Source organism: Anabrus simplex, chromosome 7, assembly GCF_040414725.1.
Source record: "Anabrus simplex isolate iqAnaSimp1 chromosome 7, ASM4041472v1, whole genome shotgun sequence".
Classification (NCBI taxonomy): domain Eukaryota; kingdom Metazoa; phylum Arthropoda; class Insecta; order Orthoptera; family Tettigoniidae; genus Anabrus; species Anabrus simplex.
Genome location: NC_090271.1, coordinates 155,170,590 through 155,188,683, shown reverse-complemented (window position 1 = coordinate 155,188,683; position 18,094 = coordinate 155,170,590). Strand labels below are relative to the sequence as shown.

The 18,094-nt window shown below is 39.0% G+C and overlaps 1 protein-coding gene across 1 annotated transcript in view; it reads left to right on the top strand.

The window, feature by feature from the left end:
- The window catches only part of LOC136876992 (tetraspanin-33), a 105,444-nt gene that overhangs the window by 12,125 nt on the left and 75,225 nt on the right, over nucleotides 1–18,094 (top strand). The window contains exon 3 of the mRNA XM_067150773.2: nucleotides 16,278–16,451. Within this exon, the coding sequence (XP_067006874.2) occupies nucleotides 16,278–16,451 (174 nt within the window). The remainder of the gene's footprint in view (nucleotides 1–16,277; nucleotides 16,452–18,094) is intronic.

Genomic DNA, 18,094 nt, shown 5'->3' with positions numbered 1-18,094 from the left:
GCCACCGGCAGTGCCAATGCACTAAGAGACTTTGTCTCATCACTAAAAATTGATGCCTGCTTGGCCATCAGATGATGTTGAAATGGATTAACATTTCAAATCATATTGTCATAATTTTTAATGTGTACATTATTCTTGTTTTAAATATTGTTATCACTGAAATCAGATTTACATTCAATGTAATGAAATTTGTAACATCAACCCAAAAATGACAAACCTTGAAGCAATAGTATAGGCTGATGATGCTTATGAATAAAAGCGAAACATGTCCCGCTAAATTAGTGTTGTAACATTACAACTTAGCAACACAAACTGTAATTTGTATTGAAAAGGTGGATCAAAATAACCAACAAATTGTTAGTATAACACACTCCAGTTCCGTGAGAAAATTTCTGCAGCTATCATATCATTTCTCAGCCATGATTCAACTCCTATTACAATATCTGGTAAGTGTATATCTATTAAATTAATTCTATTCCTTTCTTTACAGTACTTCTACAGTCGAGCACTAACATTTTTATGTCATCCGTACTTGATTTCCAGTTCCCTGTTCCCTTATCACTGCTCCCTAGGCCACCCTGTTTCCCTGAATGTATCTTCCTATAACCCTTCTAAACAAATTTCCTAACTTGTATGTACCACTGCGGTTTAAGTGAAGGCCTTTTGAGTGCGGATCCCTATGGGTGGCCATTAGTATCTAGAAATCTCACTCCCAGTTTCCCACATACCCACTCCATAGTCTCATTTAAATCGTCAATCACCTTCCAGTCAGTATCCTTCCTACAGAGTATTCCACTGATAACAATCTCTGCTTCCTTAAACTTCACGTGTGTTGCATTTACCAGGTCCCACACATCCTCAACTATGTTGATACTTATACCTGCTTGTCTTACGGTGTTAATACCAACGTGAAACACTACCACCTTCTCCTTTCCCTCCTCCTTCTCTTCTACTTTCCTCAACATGTGCCTTAACCTGATTCCCGGACAACACTATACCCTGGTACCCTTTCCTCCACACACTTTCCCGACATGTCTAACAATGGAATCCCCATGACCAGAGCCTCAACCCTACCCACCTCATTTGATCCCCTCCCCTCCTGGTCAGTCCTATCTTTCCTGACAGCTGCAGAAGCTACTTCCTCCTCCCTTTTCTCCATCCCATGACCCTGTTCCACATGTCTTTTCCTATCCACTACTCTTGGTATTCCCACCTTCCATTTTCCTGCCACATGTCTCTCAAAGTTAACATAAGCTGTCCTTATTGGCTCCTGCGCAAACCACCTCAATCTGGCCATGCTGACCTATTCTAACAATTGATGTCTCAATCCCAGCTTTCTTTCTAACCATGTTGTTCCTTAACTTGTCCAGTTTTGTTTTTTGAATTGTTGACCTCAGGAACTTCATCTCAAATGCCTTCAACCTTGATGAGTCCTTAGCGAGGGTGCAGGTTTCGATACCATGGGTGCCAACTCCCCCGATTTAACCGTGAGACCACCGAATTTTGGTCCCTCTTCCCACTCTCCTGATCGCAGAGACTTACCTCCCAATTTGAGAGAAGTCTTGTTTATTGTTTGAAAATGCCGTGTATTTCCTCATTCTTTGAGTAGCTGGGGAGAATTAATTTTCGCTGTGTAGTAGCAGGGCATAAGCAATCGGCTCATGGTGATCTTAAATATGACAGAATCTACATAACGTAATGCTATTTATCTTATCATTTCCCCATAGCAGTGACAACTGTGAGACCCTTTTAGCATGTTTATAAGGACAAAGCACAATTCAGATCAATATATTAAAAAAAAAGAATCCTTGAAAAAAAAAAAACACCTTAACCCTCGAAGTGGCGGTCATTTATCCTGTAATGGCAGCGATATTTTACCGGTGTTGCAGACTCTTAGTATAAATTGTGTTAAAAATCGTTGACTTGTTATACATACATAAACAGCACACCTTTTTATCCTCAAAAGAACAAGGAATAAGATGATGATGATACTAAAGCTGTTATTTATCATCCACAAAGCGTAAGACCAAAAATATGTTGAATTTGTTTATATTATTTATTTTTGCAAAAGTTTTGCTATATATAAAATGTTTATATTTAGGTAAATTTAAAAAAATGACATATACAAAAGAAGCACCAGTTCATAGTAAATAGGTGCGTACCAGTATATAGTTTATAATACTGTTCTTAGCTGGAAAAAATATACAACAATTGTATGCTACCACTTGTACATTTCACTCAGAGTCACTTGGGTGGGTCTTTCTTTTTACTCCATGATTGTGAAGCCTCCAGAAGTGCACTAATTTATAACACCCGTGGTGAATACCACCTCGACACCAGAATGTAGACTTCTTCTTCTTCTTCTTTACTTTCAAGCACACAACACATAGGCGGTTGTTATTCTGTGGCAATATTTCGAGAGCATGAGAGGGGCCTCCTGCATGACCTGTTGGCCTCACAACTGGAATTGGGAACTGTTCATTTAGCAATCCCCTAACTATACTGATCATGAAGTCTCACCTTGCTAAAGGCTTATCAGTGTTCTTTATGTACAGGACGTATGTGTCAAATAATGCCATATCTAACTGCTTCCAGTACCTTCTAGTGGGTCTGGAACAAGTGGCATGGAAAATGCACTCACCTACCTCCCATGAAGTTATTGTACTTATGAATCAGTAGTGGTTTCAACCCCTCATTTCCCTCAGTGTAACATCCCGTCGTGAGACAAACTGGTTTCCTTGATTTCGTCTCTTTATAAGCAACCAGTAGAACGTCACATTGCCTAAAGTAAACTATTTGCCTAGGTTCAAGTTTTGTACCTAAAACAATCTGAGACAGTCCCTTTGAAGATTTATTCACTGCTCCTGTGAGGAAATGATTCAGTATTGCTGAGATGAGTGCATATCAACACTTCAGATTGATATCTGAAGGAAAACTGGCGACTACATATAGCTGACTCAGCTGAGACATTCGTGTGGCCGGCCGCTGAGTATGTAGCAGCTAGCACAACACAGCGGAATTATAACGCTACTTTGGCAACGATTTACACTAGATTAGTGTAAGATGTTATTATACAAACTATTTCATGATTATGGCCGAACATTTCTCCTTCAACTGATTCGTAATTAGCACATTTCGATGAATAACAAAAGATTATCGAAATAAAATAAAGAGCATGTCAAAACGCCTGATATCAGGCGTTGCCACTGGGCAAACGCATAAAACGCCTGATATCAGGCGCTTGCCACTTGGAGGGTTAAAATCTATACGGCAAGGCAAGTGCTTTGAGCATATAATTTAGTTCTAAAATTGTGAAGAGGTCTAAGGCAGTTTCAATGAAGAGTCATGTTCAGATACATGCAGTATAAATAAATAATAATGAAAATTATGTAATAGAGCAGTATAATGTGTTAAGTATCCTTTAATTGATGCAAGTTGCGTTTTCAATGATGTGTCGTAACATATAGCAATATGCTGTAGAGTCCTGATTTTTCACTTTTGAAAATGGCACATCTGTATAGGTTAAGGTTGGTATGAAGTACTGATTTTGATTTTGGTGGTACTTTGGGATCCCAGAGGAGTGTTTGTATTTGCTGGTAAACATGAGAGCTCTTCTGTACTTTCCTTTGTGGCTAGTGCATCTTTAGATATTACACTGCTGAGGTATGTAAAGTTTTCCACACTTTCCAGTGGATGGTTTTCTAGCATGATGTTTGCTGGTTGTCCTTTCTGTTTATTGCCATCAATAAGTACTGTTTTGGGTTCGCTTATCTTGAGAATGAATTCCTGAAACGTAACCTTCTATTCATTGAGTCTCAACTGTGCTTGTTCCTCGGTTTCTTTCCAGATCATAACATCATCAGCGAAAGCCATTGCACTTAGTTCACTGGAGGTTTTCTTGATGTTCTTCATTATGTCAGCCATGATAGTGATAAATAATAACGGGGATAGTGCACTGCCTTGCTGGACTCCGCTTTTGGTTTGGATTCAGAATGAATTTCACACAGCTTGTAAAGTGCTCATACAGCATTGTAACTTTCTTTGCCAGTCCCTCCGGCACATTCCTTTTTCTCAGGCATTCCTGAACCTTCTCTTTTGCAATGCTGTCATATGCCTTCTCAATATCAAGGAAAACCAGAAAAATATCTTTGCCTTTTTCCTTATATTTTTCCATTAACATATGGGCATTGAAGATTTAAGTCTGTTGTATTCTGAACTTTATTTCCATATCATATGTAAAAGCAGACAGAACTACGGTATGCGCCAAAATGTACAGTACTCATTTTTGCGCTGTGCGCATGCGCTCGCCTGAGCGTCTGTGTGTTGTTACATCGTCATGATGAATTTTTAGTTGTGTAAAGAATGTTGTGCTCTGTGATTGGAAGTGACAGTGGGTCTCGCAACAGAGGAAAAAGTGTTTATAGTGGAGTATTATTTTTGCTCATATGGAAACGGTTATCAAGGTGGGCCGAGTTTAAAGTTAGTGGTGGAACAATATCGCGAACACTTCAATAAACCAGCAGCTGGTAACACAGTTATGCTATCTATTGTTAAAAAATTTCGTTGTACAGGTATTGTGTCAACACAAGGGAAGGTCTGGTAGGCCAGTAACTGTGTCCACAAATGAAAATGATGGACATGTCTTCAATCAGGTGTTGCAGTCTCCAAAGCAAAGTCTTCGGAGAACAGCTCTGAAACTAAACACCAGCCCTACGTCACTTCGACGTTTAAAGACATAGGTGGATTTCCATACCGAATACAGGTTGAGCAACGATTGACGGAGCACGATAGGTATGTCAGGGTGGAATATTGTGCACGATTTTTGGCCATGGTATACGAGGATCCAGATTTCTTGTTCAACGTGTGGTTCTCCGACGAAAGTCGCATTCACTTGGATGGTTTTATCAATCGCCAAACAACTCGCTTTCTTGGTTTCGAGAGGTCAGACACTATAGTCCAGAAACCGCTACATAGTGTGCGTGTGACGATTTGGTGTGCAGTGTCAGGAAATGGTGTGCTAGGTCCCTATTTCATAGAGAATGATGATGGTGCACCTCTTACTCTTAAACAGGAACGCTATAAGAACATGGTGATCAGGCCATTTATTCAGGATCTAAGAAGGTATTGTCGTGCCAGGAACATGCAGGTGAATAGACGGTGGTTCCAACAAGATGGGGCGACCTGCCACACCGCTCGACAGACTACAGCTATGCTGCAAGAAACCTTTCCAGCCACGAACCTACTATGCTGGCGTAGCAGGGGGAGAGGTGATACTCCCAGGTGGCAGATAGGGGGGTCCTAACTGGCTTGCCGGCGGACTTGAGGGAAATAAAATGCCTCTCGCGGACCAAACGCACTACCCCCTGCGGGTGGGAGACGCACATGTAGAATACACCCGCAGTATCCCCTGCCTGTCGTAAGAGGCGACTAAAGGGGGCGACCAAGGGATGATTGAATTAGGACCATGAAACTACTTTTGATTTGTACCATCATGCGGGGAACACCATGGGTTGCCTGTACTTGCGAGTAGTACCACTACATTAGGTACGAAATAGGTTTCTGATTAGTAGCAGCAACAGGGGGTTCTCCTGTGGGTTTCCAGTACCCGTGCATCGTACCCATGTGAGAAACACCGCGGGTCTGGGCGTTGCCTGTGAGTTGTACCACTATATGAGCAACACCATGAGTCTGCGTTGCCTGTGATTAGTACCCACTATGTGAGAAACACCACGGGATAGTACGAGTCCCTGTGGTTAGTACACCTACGTGAGGAACTTCATCGGTTTGCGTTGGCTATGAATGGCGCCATTGTGTGATAAACACCATAGGTTTGCGTTACCTATACGAAGTACAATACTTGTGAGTAGTACCATCTTGTGTGGAACACTGTGAGTCTTCGCTACTTTTGATTAGTACCCCACCATGACAGATACCATGGTTCTACTTTACTCGCGATATGTACCATTCTGTGGGGCCTTAGACATGGATTTTGCACTCCTTTAGACATAAAGCATTATTGTGCTTTATAAGTGGTCCCTTGGTCAGTAATACTCTTATTCACGATTTTTTTTTGGTGTCTGATCCACTGTTTTTGTTTGGTTTTTTTTGTTTTTTTGTAGGGTTCATGTCCATCCATTCATTCTTCATGACATTTTTTATTTTTTTGGTCAGTGGATGAATTTGAATTTTTTGTTATTTCATTTCGTACCATTAGGGGCCGATGACCTCGATGTTAGGTCCCTTTAACACCTTCAGTGGCGGATTTTGGCAATCCTCATGTGCCAGAAAAGTGAGGTTTCTTGGAAGAAATTATTTATTTTTAGGAAGCAAGGAATGAGTAACAATTATTAAGGGAACACATGCGTATATCATTCAAGGTTAATAAAATTTTACTTTACACTCTATTTACACTTTTTACAATAGGCCTGTGATATGGTTTCATAAAATATTGGTGTTTTGAGAATACTGTCCTGTGAGCAATACATTTTTATTTCAGGCTTTTGTATTATTCCCATCAACAATACTAACGCAGTACATTTCAAAATTATGTAAGAGTTTTCTTCAAAACTGTGCCCTTGCATGTGGAGATTTATTTACACGTTTTTCAATGCACTTTTAGCATAAGGCCAATGAACTTTTTCGTTCACTGTCAGATTTACAACTTCATCCGTTATACAGTATAACCACTTTCAAAACAGTCAATCGCACTCACCTCTGGTAATAATCCAACCGTCACACTAGGATTTCCCGTAAATGGAATTATATTAGGTCGCACACTATCTCCAGGTTTACACTTTTTCCACACAAATGTATATTCAACATCTACCATCACCTTAGCTTCTGACTTTCCCTAAAATTACTAACAAGGTCATCATCTGAAGAATCAATAGCATTAGTATCACTACTATCAGAAATACTAATGTTAATTAGAGATTTATCTTTGATGTAGTTCCTTATTTTGTCTTCAGACAAACTTCTCTACCGTTTCGCGCTCGCCATTTCTGTTTACCTCGTCAGCTGGCCAGAGATTGTATATGTAAAGTAGAGAAGATAAGACATATTTTAGGCCAGAAGCTTCATGAATACAGCTGGAAATCTTTCCGCCATCTGTTGAGAATGCTGGAAAACATTTTCCAAAGAGAATACAGTACCCGAGAAATTGTTGGGCGATCGCGAAATGAACACTGCAGCTAAACGAGAATTTCTCGGGCGGTGACGTTATGGGCAGGCGTGCAATACCCGAGAAATTCTCGGGCGTGCCACTGAAGAGGTTAAACAACAAGCATCATCATCATCAAACCTTTCCAGGACGAGTAATTTCCCGCGGGGCTGAGTTACCCTACCCATCACATTCCCCCGATCTCACACCACCTGATGCTTATGTGTGGGGAATGTTAAAGGAGCAAATTTTCAATTGTCCAGATCCACCCAAAACTGTGCCTGCATTAAGTCTTGTTCTTTGGGACTCTGTAGCAAACTATGTTCCAGAATATGTTGGAAAATCTGCGTGATCGTTACGAACACAGCCTACAGCGCAATGGAGCACATTTTGAACATTTACACTATCATCTCGATAAGTAAGGTAATGACAATAACACTAACATAATTTCCAGAACTGTATATTTTGGTGCATACTGTACATTTGCATATAAATCCAATATTTAATAATAAGGCCATAAGTTAAAGTAATTTTAAAAGTGTATTTTATTTTATGTTCCAGTGTTTTTTTTATTATACTCTGTCCAACCTCAGTATTTGGGGGAGTCTTGGAAATAAATGAAAATCTCTTTTTAATAAAAAATGCTCTTCACCAATCATATTGTTGAGAGATACAAATTTGAGAAAATGTACAAAGTGAGTGTTCGTTATTGCTTCAAACTCTGGTTTCAGTTGTTCTGCTTTCTTTCTGAAACAGTTTTTTTTGTTATGTTTATGGCTACCTCATAAAAGGGTTATGCATCTTTTATGTCAGACTTTCCATCCAAAACTGGATGCTGTACCAAAAATTTCAGTTCACCATCCACACTATGAAAACTGCATTTATCACGATTTGTTACTAGGAAAGTACAAGATTGGTGGACTTTATTTTGAATGTGTGTTACAGTATCTATCAAGGTGAAAGTCTAACATTTTTTGATCTTGATAATTGTTGATTTTTTGGAAAACTTGTTTCGATTAGGAAATACCATAGGAAGGCATCAACAGCAGATTTATTGTGGGACATTCAATCTCTTATTATGGCATAACTTTGTAGGCTACTGTTTTCTGCTGTTTGGTGCTTGGATATTTTGACTTTCGTTTTCTTCTACACTATGCAAATGTGGTAAAGAGCAGACCATAAACTGTGTTTGCTGTGTTATAAATTTGTTTCTTTAATTCAGTATTTATGCCACAAGCTTTGCAATTTGCACATTAGCATATTTTTTTTGGACTCTTATGAAACTCTTACAAAACATTTCCAGCAAAACTTTTCAGTGCTGTAAAGGGATACCAGTTCATTTGAATCACATAACACTTAGATCAGTGTCCATTTCTTGTATAATCTGTTGAAAACATTGCCTCTCTGGTGTACATAATTTTAATCTTGGACAAGAATGAGGATGAAAATGTTGCTGAAAGTATATCATGGAGCAAGTAATTATCATTTTATTTAATCGTGTCTGAAATATGACAATGTCAAAGATATCAAAATTAAATAACATACATACAAAACTCTGTACTTCAGGCATATTATGATTTCTAGAAACAAGGTAATATCGCATCACATGGGCCTAAATTTAAATGTGGTATGACCAGTATCTAGGCAATTCGCATGCTTGGTGTCATCAATAAGGTTTTGAGGGGACATGTAGTTGAGCACAACTTGCAGGCATGGACATTGTTTATGGTCTGCTCTTTACCACATTTGTATAGTATAGAATCGCAGACGAATCCCCACTTTCTCATGTTGGTCTTTGATCTGCCAACTCCAGTGTGCAGTTTGTTGAGTGCCTTCCATGTTGACCAACTTTGCTTTTGACCTAAACGGAGGCTTTCAGAAGGTACCATAAGGAATGAGAAAATCCGGGAAGAAATTGGAGTGGAAAAGATTGATAGAATAGAGAAGAGCTAATTGAGATGGTTTGGGCACATAATGAAAATGAGTGATGAAAAAATGCCAAGAAAAAAAGTGATGGAAATGCAAGGAAGGAGAGGCCACAGGCGACCACGATTGAGATGGAAGGACACAATCCAGTGCAGTATTGGAGAAAGAAACTTGGACTGGAACACAGTGTTAGAGGAGGAGGGGTGGGAAGACCGAAGAAAATGGAGAGGAACCATATTTGCCCCTAGCCAGCTACAGCTGGATAATGGGAAATGATGATGTGCCTTCATTTTTCAAGGTGTTGGACCCTTTCCATTTTTTTCCTCTGATCAGTGTTAATAGAGGATGGATGCCCAGTTGTACTTCCCTGTAAAACAGCCACCACCACCTTTAAAAAAAAAAGGGGGGGGGCTTTTACAGATGTAAGTAGGGTTGTACCTCCTCCTTATGGATTCTCAGATACTCTAGTTGAAGGAATTTGCTACAAGATTCCCTCAAAATAGGGGAATTGAACCTATGTAAGTCTGCTGTAGTTCCTTCTCTTTCCCCATGGCAGGGTTGGAAAAAAAATCCTAGGTGCTTAGAAATAAGAAAACCAAAGGCAAGGTTTTTTTGTTTGTTAAAAATTTCAACCAGGTTTAGTAAAAAATATTTAGTTTAAATTAATTTAAACCACTTTTGACTTCTGCACTCATTCTCAACTCACTGAGAATTAAATTATAAGTTATTACCATTCTCAAAATAAAGTTTTACTGGCAAATTAAATGTTACGAAGGTCGATCAAATATAAACAGGAATTTTGTTCCTGAACATCAGCAGTTTGTAGGACTGGCCCTGCGCTTCTGCTATGCTTAGGCAGGACCGTTAGGAGTGGGGAGAGCGTACTGTTAGATATTTCCCGCCATTTCGTCAGTAATGCTCATGATGTCAGAGCAACAGGTGCACCCACTGCGCAACACATAATTATAAATTTTCTTGCTCGTGAAGGAGTTACTACAGCGGAATTCGCCAGAGATTGACTGCACAGTTCGGTAATCAAACATTGTGAAGGACGCGTGTGTGTAAGGAGTGGCGGAGGTGGCACCAGTGAAAGCCAAGACTCGACTGTCAGCTGGCAAGGTTCTTGCAACTGTTTTTTAGATCGGCAAGTCATTTTGCTGATTGATTTTTTGCATGAGCGACGCACAATTAATGCTGCTTACTACTGTGAGTTGTTGAACAAGGCTAGGGTTGCTATCGCCGCAAAAGACGAGATCAACCGATTCAACAATATGCAGCCCCATACTGCAGCTCTAACTGTCTTCAAGCTAGAGGAAATGCACTGGACTACACTTGATCATCCTCCTTACAGCCCCGACTTATCTCCCTGCGATTTCCATTTGTTCGAACCGCTAAGAAGCTGTATGAGGGCAACGATTTGAAGATGAGTGTGTGGAAGACTTCGTGCGCAACTGGCTGGTGACAAGACCCTGTTCTTTTTATGATGAGGGCATCAAAAAGCTGTTCATATGCTGGGACAAATGCATTTCAAAGCCAGAAACTATGTGGAAAAATAAATTGTAATTGCTTTGTGTTTTTCAATAAATGAATCTAAATAAAAACCCGTTTATATTTGATCCCCCCTCATAAATCACATGTACTGCTTCATTATTACAATGTCAGTAAACTAAGCTTAAAATAATTAGTGACTATTATATTAAAACTAAACTTTATGAAGATCAAGCATTGTCCTTAAAGTGTGTGTTCGAGTGTTTCGTCCATTTTCGAGGAGGCCGGGAAAGTGTTTCTGACAACCCCCATAGCGGAAGACCGGCGACTGTCGTCAGTGAAAAAACATTCAGAAGGTGAGGACATTAATCACGAACGATCGGCGATTAACTGTGCGCACGATAGTAGATGAACTGCAGATTAACCTTGAATCCAAGTTACCCAGGCAGCACTGGCGACACACAATGCTGTACCTGCGTAGCAGCTGGTTTTGACCACCTGCTCCCAACGTTGTTCAGTTGAGCATCGTGTGTGTGCCGTGTAAGGCCTGTTTGACACAGTGCGTGTTTAGTGCTTTGGTTCTGAACTGCGAACAGGAACATGAACAACCGAAAGATCAATGTACAGTTTTGTTTTAAGCATGGCAAGACACTGAAAGAAACACATGCAATGCTCTTCTTTTCCGAAGTGAATGTTGTCGTTTGAATTAACTTTGTAAATTTGGGCCCCTTGAATTTTAGTTTATTAAGGGACCCTTTGAAGCTGATTGCTTCTTATTAATGTTATGGAAAAGATTCCCCAAAGTCTGCAAAGAAACAAGAAAGGGGGATTGTTTTGTATTAATGTATATCACAACCCGCTCAAGGGAACCTGGTATTTAAATGGATGGTGTCTCACCTTCATATGTCGTCAACCCACTGTGTCCTTAGAGGGATCTAGCAGCAGCTGTTGCGGCCTTTTGTCTAGTGAAATAACTATGTGTACGTTCTGAAGCTTGCTCCTCAACCAGGGAAGGCAAGGCTGTGAAGTGGGGAGGAAGTGAGTTGCTTACAGGTTTCAAGGGCTGCAGAAGAGAGGGTAGGGGGAGGTAGATGTTTGGGAGGATGGAGATTTGATCAGTTTCTTTCTTTTACAGTCTGTATTATTTTTTTATACCTAATGGTTCGAACTGTGCAAGTATTCCTTCGTTTAAGGGGTTCTTTTATCAATTTTATCATTATGGTTATTGTCCTGGTTACCCTGCTGATCTAAGGGCCTGGACTACAACAGCCAGATAAAAGTGCGGTTTAAATTTATGTGGCAGTTTGCACATTTATCTGTAAGTTTGGTTGGAAACGCGTACTACGACTTTCGTTTATCTGCAATCTGGGAGAATATTCTCGAAGTTAGCTATGCCGAAGTTGTAGAGGCAGTTAACGCTCTTATCTGGGACTTCGCTCCTATTGGGGACGCTACTGTCTAAGAATCAAGATGGCTACACATCAAGATGAATCTACATCTGCATGATGCTGTACGAAATTAAGTTGTTACAATGTAATCTATGCATATATTTATAAAGTATGTCATGCTTCCTGTCCAGCTATCACAGAATTCTTAAAGATTTCCTAAGCTAGCAAGTTGTTGCTACATACTATATGAGTCGCACACAAGCAAGTCAACAGCAAGCTTCCTGGTAGCTGTGGTCGTTAGGGCAACATCGACTGCTGCTATGCAGTTTTTCGTGGGTTCGAGTCCCAATAGTCTTAACATTTTTTTACCTTCTAAATGTTGGTCGGTAGGGTACTAGAGGTGATAGTACACATTTCCTAATCATTAGAATGCGTGTCAAAAGCGTGGGTTCTATTCCAAATCCATCCGCGACGCACATATGGAGTAAAAGTATACGACGTTGTTCGTGGTGATTCGTCCGTCGAATGAGGATGTTTAAGGAGGTTATATTTCTTTGACTTCATAACAACTTGCTACTAAATATTTACACTAAAGTGAGATAAATGCTTGCCAGTTACTATTCTCACATTGTATTAAAAAGGAAGTAACTAACTACTTATTCAGTGAGCAAACAATAAATTGAATTAATAATAAAATTTATGATCCTACGCTGCATCAGTGGCATTAATTACGAATATAAGCTTTACATTCATTTCAGTTAATTAATTTTAACATTTCTTCGTATGTGTATATTGGTGGTGATTCGTCTGTCGGATGGGGACGTTAAGCCTTGAGCAGACCCCTTGGGGCTATTCGACAGGAGTAGGCTACATGCCAGCACCGGGTTTCAACCTCTCCCTTCCTAGTAACATATATTGCGTCATTCATTTCATCTTATTAACTCCTCTGATGAGGTTGACGTTGAGAAGGGCATCCGGTCATAAAGACCCGCCATGACAGATTTATCTCGCCTCATATTCGACCCTGTAGAGAAACGGGACAAGAGTTAGACAAACAAGTCAGTTCTTGCTGTGTTGTAGTGAATTGATGACCAGTTGCACTCACATGTTGGCCCGTAGAAGAAAAATTAATTTTTGTGCCTCTCAGCATTAACATGCTCAAAATGTTTTACAATAAAATTACATCCAGTCTGTCCCACGTAAGGTTTTTCTCATTGGTGACAGTTTTGGCTGCAGTAATGGAAGTCTGACTCCATCACATGAACAAACACTTAATACCACATTTTTTAAACAAAACTGCATTAACAACTAATGACAAACTTATTCAAGCCACACTGATTACAATTCCTGAACACCTTTCTCGTCACATGTTTATTCCGCTTCGTTTCTCATGTATGTAGTACACAGTTATCTACTGTAAATCTCAACCAGTACCCACAACAAGCTGTAAATGAATGAGTATGCATCGTATTCGTGGCACGATGCCTTTTTGAGTGTTGAGGCTCCAAAGTTGCCAAACACTTGATGCGATGTATATCAATTACTATAATGTGATGATTAATAAAATTACAATTTTATTCCAAGAAGTCAATTATGAGTGAATGTTACATTTTATGAAAAGTGATGATTACAATTAAAAGTTACTAGAAAAATAATTGTTACAAGTAATTCAGTTACAGAGCTCAATAGCTGCAGTCGCTTAAGTGCGGCCAGTATCCAGTATTCGGGAGATAGTAGGTTCGAACCCCACTGTCGGCAGCCCTGAAGATGGTTTTCCATTTTCACACCAGGCAAATGCTGGAGCTGTACCTTAATTAAGGCCATGGCTGCTTCCTTCCCAGTCCTAGCCCTTTCCTGTCCCATCGTCGCCGTAAGACATATCTGTGTCAGAGCAACGTAAAGCCAATAGCAAAAAAAAAAAAAAAGTAATTCAGTTATGTTTATTCAGTTACTTCACAACTCTTCTTGGATGATACGCAATTTACATGACCGGGTAAGGGGAAGGGATCATGGAAATCACATCAAATTTTTATTTAGGAGAGGGGTTTATGAAAAATTCTTCTTTCTTGGAAATGAGTGAAATCTTTTACTAGGATAAATCCAACCATATAGGAGCTGCTTAATTTTGGTATATTTCAAAACATTGTAAGGAAGTGAGAAAGTGAATGTGTTCGACATAGAGTGTAAAGTAAAAATAAACTTGTGGCTCTCCGGCCCCGTGATGTAGGGAGCAATGCGTCCGTCTGTCACGGATTCGTTCCTGTCAGAGTCAGGGGTTTTTAATTGTAAATGATTAATATCCCTGGCCTGTGGACTGGGTGTTTGTGTCATCTTTAACGTTCATTTCCTCACATTCAACACTCTACACTTCCACAATCCCACTTACATGCAGGTTCCTATCATACGGTGAAAGTAGCGGCAAACGATCTCCAGAGGTCGACGCCACGAACAAATATCAATTAAAAAAACTTGTGGCTTTGCACTGAGTTGGTGCAGAACCTTTCAGGCACATCCCCAATGAAGGTGAGCTGAATGCACCATTTTAACTGCATACCAGCCCTTCTACCATTTTTTAAATCTCTGTTTTAGAAGGTTGGATGGTATGCAGTTTACATGACTGGGAAAGGGATCATTGAAATCAGATGAAATTTTTATTGAGGATAGGGGTTTGTGAAAAATACTTTTCTCATGGAAGTGAGTGAAATCTTTTACCAGGAGAAATTTAACCATATACTGGCTACTGAGTATTGTAATATTTCAAAAGTGTGTTAGGAAGTGGGGAAATAAATGTGTATGTTAGGCCCCTTTAAACAACAAGCATCATCATCAATAAATGTGTATGAGAGTAAAGTAAACTCGTGTCCTCACATAAACGTGGTGCGGCTCTTTTCATGCACACTCCCACTGGGTTGAGCTGCATGTGCTGTTTGAACCACATACCAGCCCTCCTGCTATTTTTGAATCTCTGGCAGTACCAGAAATTGAACCTGAGCTACTGTGGATGGCAGCTATGTTATGCTACTGAGGTGGACATTTATAGACAGTAAACTTTGCAAAGATATTTACAGAAATACTTTTATATATCTTCTGAGCACTGCCATTATTGAGTAGACTTTTGTTAGGGTTGTTTGTTTATTTATTTATTTATTTATTTATTTTGCAAAACATTTAATTTTCTTCTGGTGTCCTTTTGAAGGGAGTTTAAAACTTACGTACATTCATGAAAATGTATACACTGCGTAGAAGGTTTATTTTCTTTAATGTATCACAAATGCTGTAGTCACATTCAGTTGTATGAGCTGTGTGTAATGGATGAGTGTGTCTGGTAAATATACCTGACAGGATATCCGATTACTGTCTGATAGGATCAGGTGTCTTGAACATGTTCTGATTCATTTCCCACTTTGTTCTGGCTGGAACTGGACAAAGTGATAAACTTAAGTTGGTTTAACGTGAGACTGGCATATTGCCTCCTGACAATTGATTTCTAGTGTAAAATGTAAATAGCTCTCCTTAAAAATTGTATGTACTATAATACTTGAGACTAGTTTATTACCTCAGTTGTGGTCGGTATTGAGGATAAATTCTGCCTTAAATATGATATACGAGTGATTAATAGTAATATTAAATTTTTTTTACGTAGCAAATTATGCTTAAAGTAAATACAAAATTTAATATTCCACCTTCTCAATACAAAAAAATTCATTTGATGTTTTTACAAAAACATTACAATGACGTTAAAAGGTACTAGTTTTGGTCCACTGTGGACCATCATCAGCCTAGCCAAATTACAACAGTAAAAGACATTAGCCGTACGGTTAGCTGTAAGCTTGCATTCGGGAGATAGTGGGTTCGAATCCCACTGTCGGCAGCCCTGCAGATGGTTTCCCATTTTCACACCAGACAAGTGCTGGAATCATACCTTAATCGAGGCGATGGCCGCTTCCTTCCCACTGGTAGCCCTACCCTAACCAATCGTCACCATATGACATATCTTTGTCGGTGCGACCTGTGTATTTGAATGAGCAATATTGGTAGAGTACCCTCACCTGACATTCAGAACAGTACAATATGTCTCCTTTAACATAAAGAACAGTTCAAGGTAATAATAACCTATCAAAGAGCCAGTTTTATGTCATTAATTTTCATTAGATTACACCATAAATTGTCAGTGATCTGTTTGAACACTATAATCTGTTATTTATATGAATGCCTCGTGTGTAAAATAGTTTAGTGCCATTAAGCAGTTTTTCTTAGCTTTTCATAGTATAATTCTTCCTTAATTTGATATATATGAAATATTTTACTCATTTCAGTATTCCCTCTGCCTTCTGATCTTCTTTCTCCTGGAGATGGCTGTAGCAATTGTTGGGTTCGTGTTTCCTCACACAATGCAATCGCTTTTGGAAGAATCATTTACTGATAAAATTATCCACACATACAGGGAAGATGCTGATCTTCAGAATCTCATAGATTTTGCCCAGCAGGAGGTAGGTTTCAGTTTTTTACCATTCCTTTCTTTTGTTAGTCTTTATATTATACAGTAGACATTATTTTTTGGAATTTTTAAGTTTGGAGAGGGACTATGCATAGAACTAATGATATTAGCTGACACATCTCCTTCTGTACGAAATGTACATTTGAGGTACCTAGCATGAATGTTTTTTAGTTAATGTCATAGTCAGCTATTTAACTGTTCCAACTTCTAATTGTGGTTGTGACAATCGTTATTTGAAAGGGAGAAACCAAATGACTGTCAACTCCTCTTTAACACTAGTCATAAGAGAAAGGGAGACAGCTTGTATAAGGCTAAAGATATAACCTAAAGCTGGTGGACAAGGTCATGATGGATTGATTTATGGACTGCATGCTTAAATTTAATATTATATTGTTGTGGACTAGCGGCCTTAGTAAACGAAAGGCCTGTGAAATGAAATTTCTTAGGACTGCCATGCAGAAAACATGGTATGGTCATGTGAGAAACGAGGATGTCGGATCACGTTTGGGATTGGAGGACCCTCTGCAAGAAAGACTAAGGTTGATGTAACCACAATGACGCACACAAAATGCTGTCAACTTGCGTACACGCATTTATTTACAAATTAAGCACACACAACCTTAATCACTGTATCACAAACAAAACACTTCACTCCGAAAACTTCTACAAGCCACCATTTTAAAAAATTGCCTATCACATCAACATGGAGACTGCAACCACTGCATGTCAACTACCAACTATACTAAACCAATTCACATACAGTAGAAGTCTGTTATAGCGAGAATTCATAACAGCGAAAAATTTACTCGCTATAGCGGATTGCCGTTATATCCGATTATTGTATAAAATTATTAATAATCTTGACCATGATGGTCGGGATTGGATCCGTATTGACTTAGTAACAGTAAATATGTTGGAAGATGGTCCGCCTAGTCAATACTATTTATTTATTTACCTTTCACCTTAACATCTAGTACATGTTTCGAGAATATTATGCATTCTCTTCCTCAGCTAGTGGATTAAAATTCAGTATACAATAAGACCTGACTAAAATAGGGGGGCCCCCATTAAAAATTCAAAACAGTGAGTATTACTATGTAACATTTAAAAATTGGATGGTACAAACATAGAATTAAAATCCCATTTTGTCAAGTACAAATTAAAAACACAATATAGTAATGTCTAATTAAATACAACGTCTTGTGATGATATAAATTCACAGTATCCTTGAAGTTGCCTTGCGTAGTTCAAAAAGGTTGAGTTAGGAATGAATGAAATTCCATTAAAACTTGAAGTCCTGCCGATATCCACTGTTTATGGGTGTTAAAATGATGTCTATTTAAATTAAAATATTGGACACAGTGTCGTATAATGATGTGAATTTACGGTGTCCTTGGAATTGTAATACTATCTTGTGAAGTTCAATTGGATTTGTACAAGATTAAATGAAGTTGCGTTAAAACTTGGAGTCCTGCCATTATCTTCAGTTGATAGATGTATTATGCAGCCAGGGTGAAAATAGGTTAAAATGGTCTATAAAAAGGAAATGAAATAGAAATTAACAAAAAGGCTCCGACATGAACAAATGAGAATACAACGGGGCAAAAATATTAAACCTTACCAGTGTGATGTTGT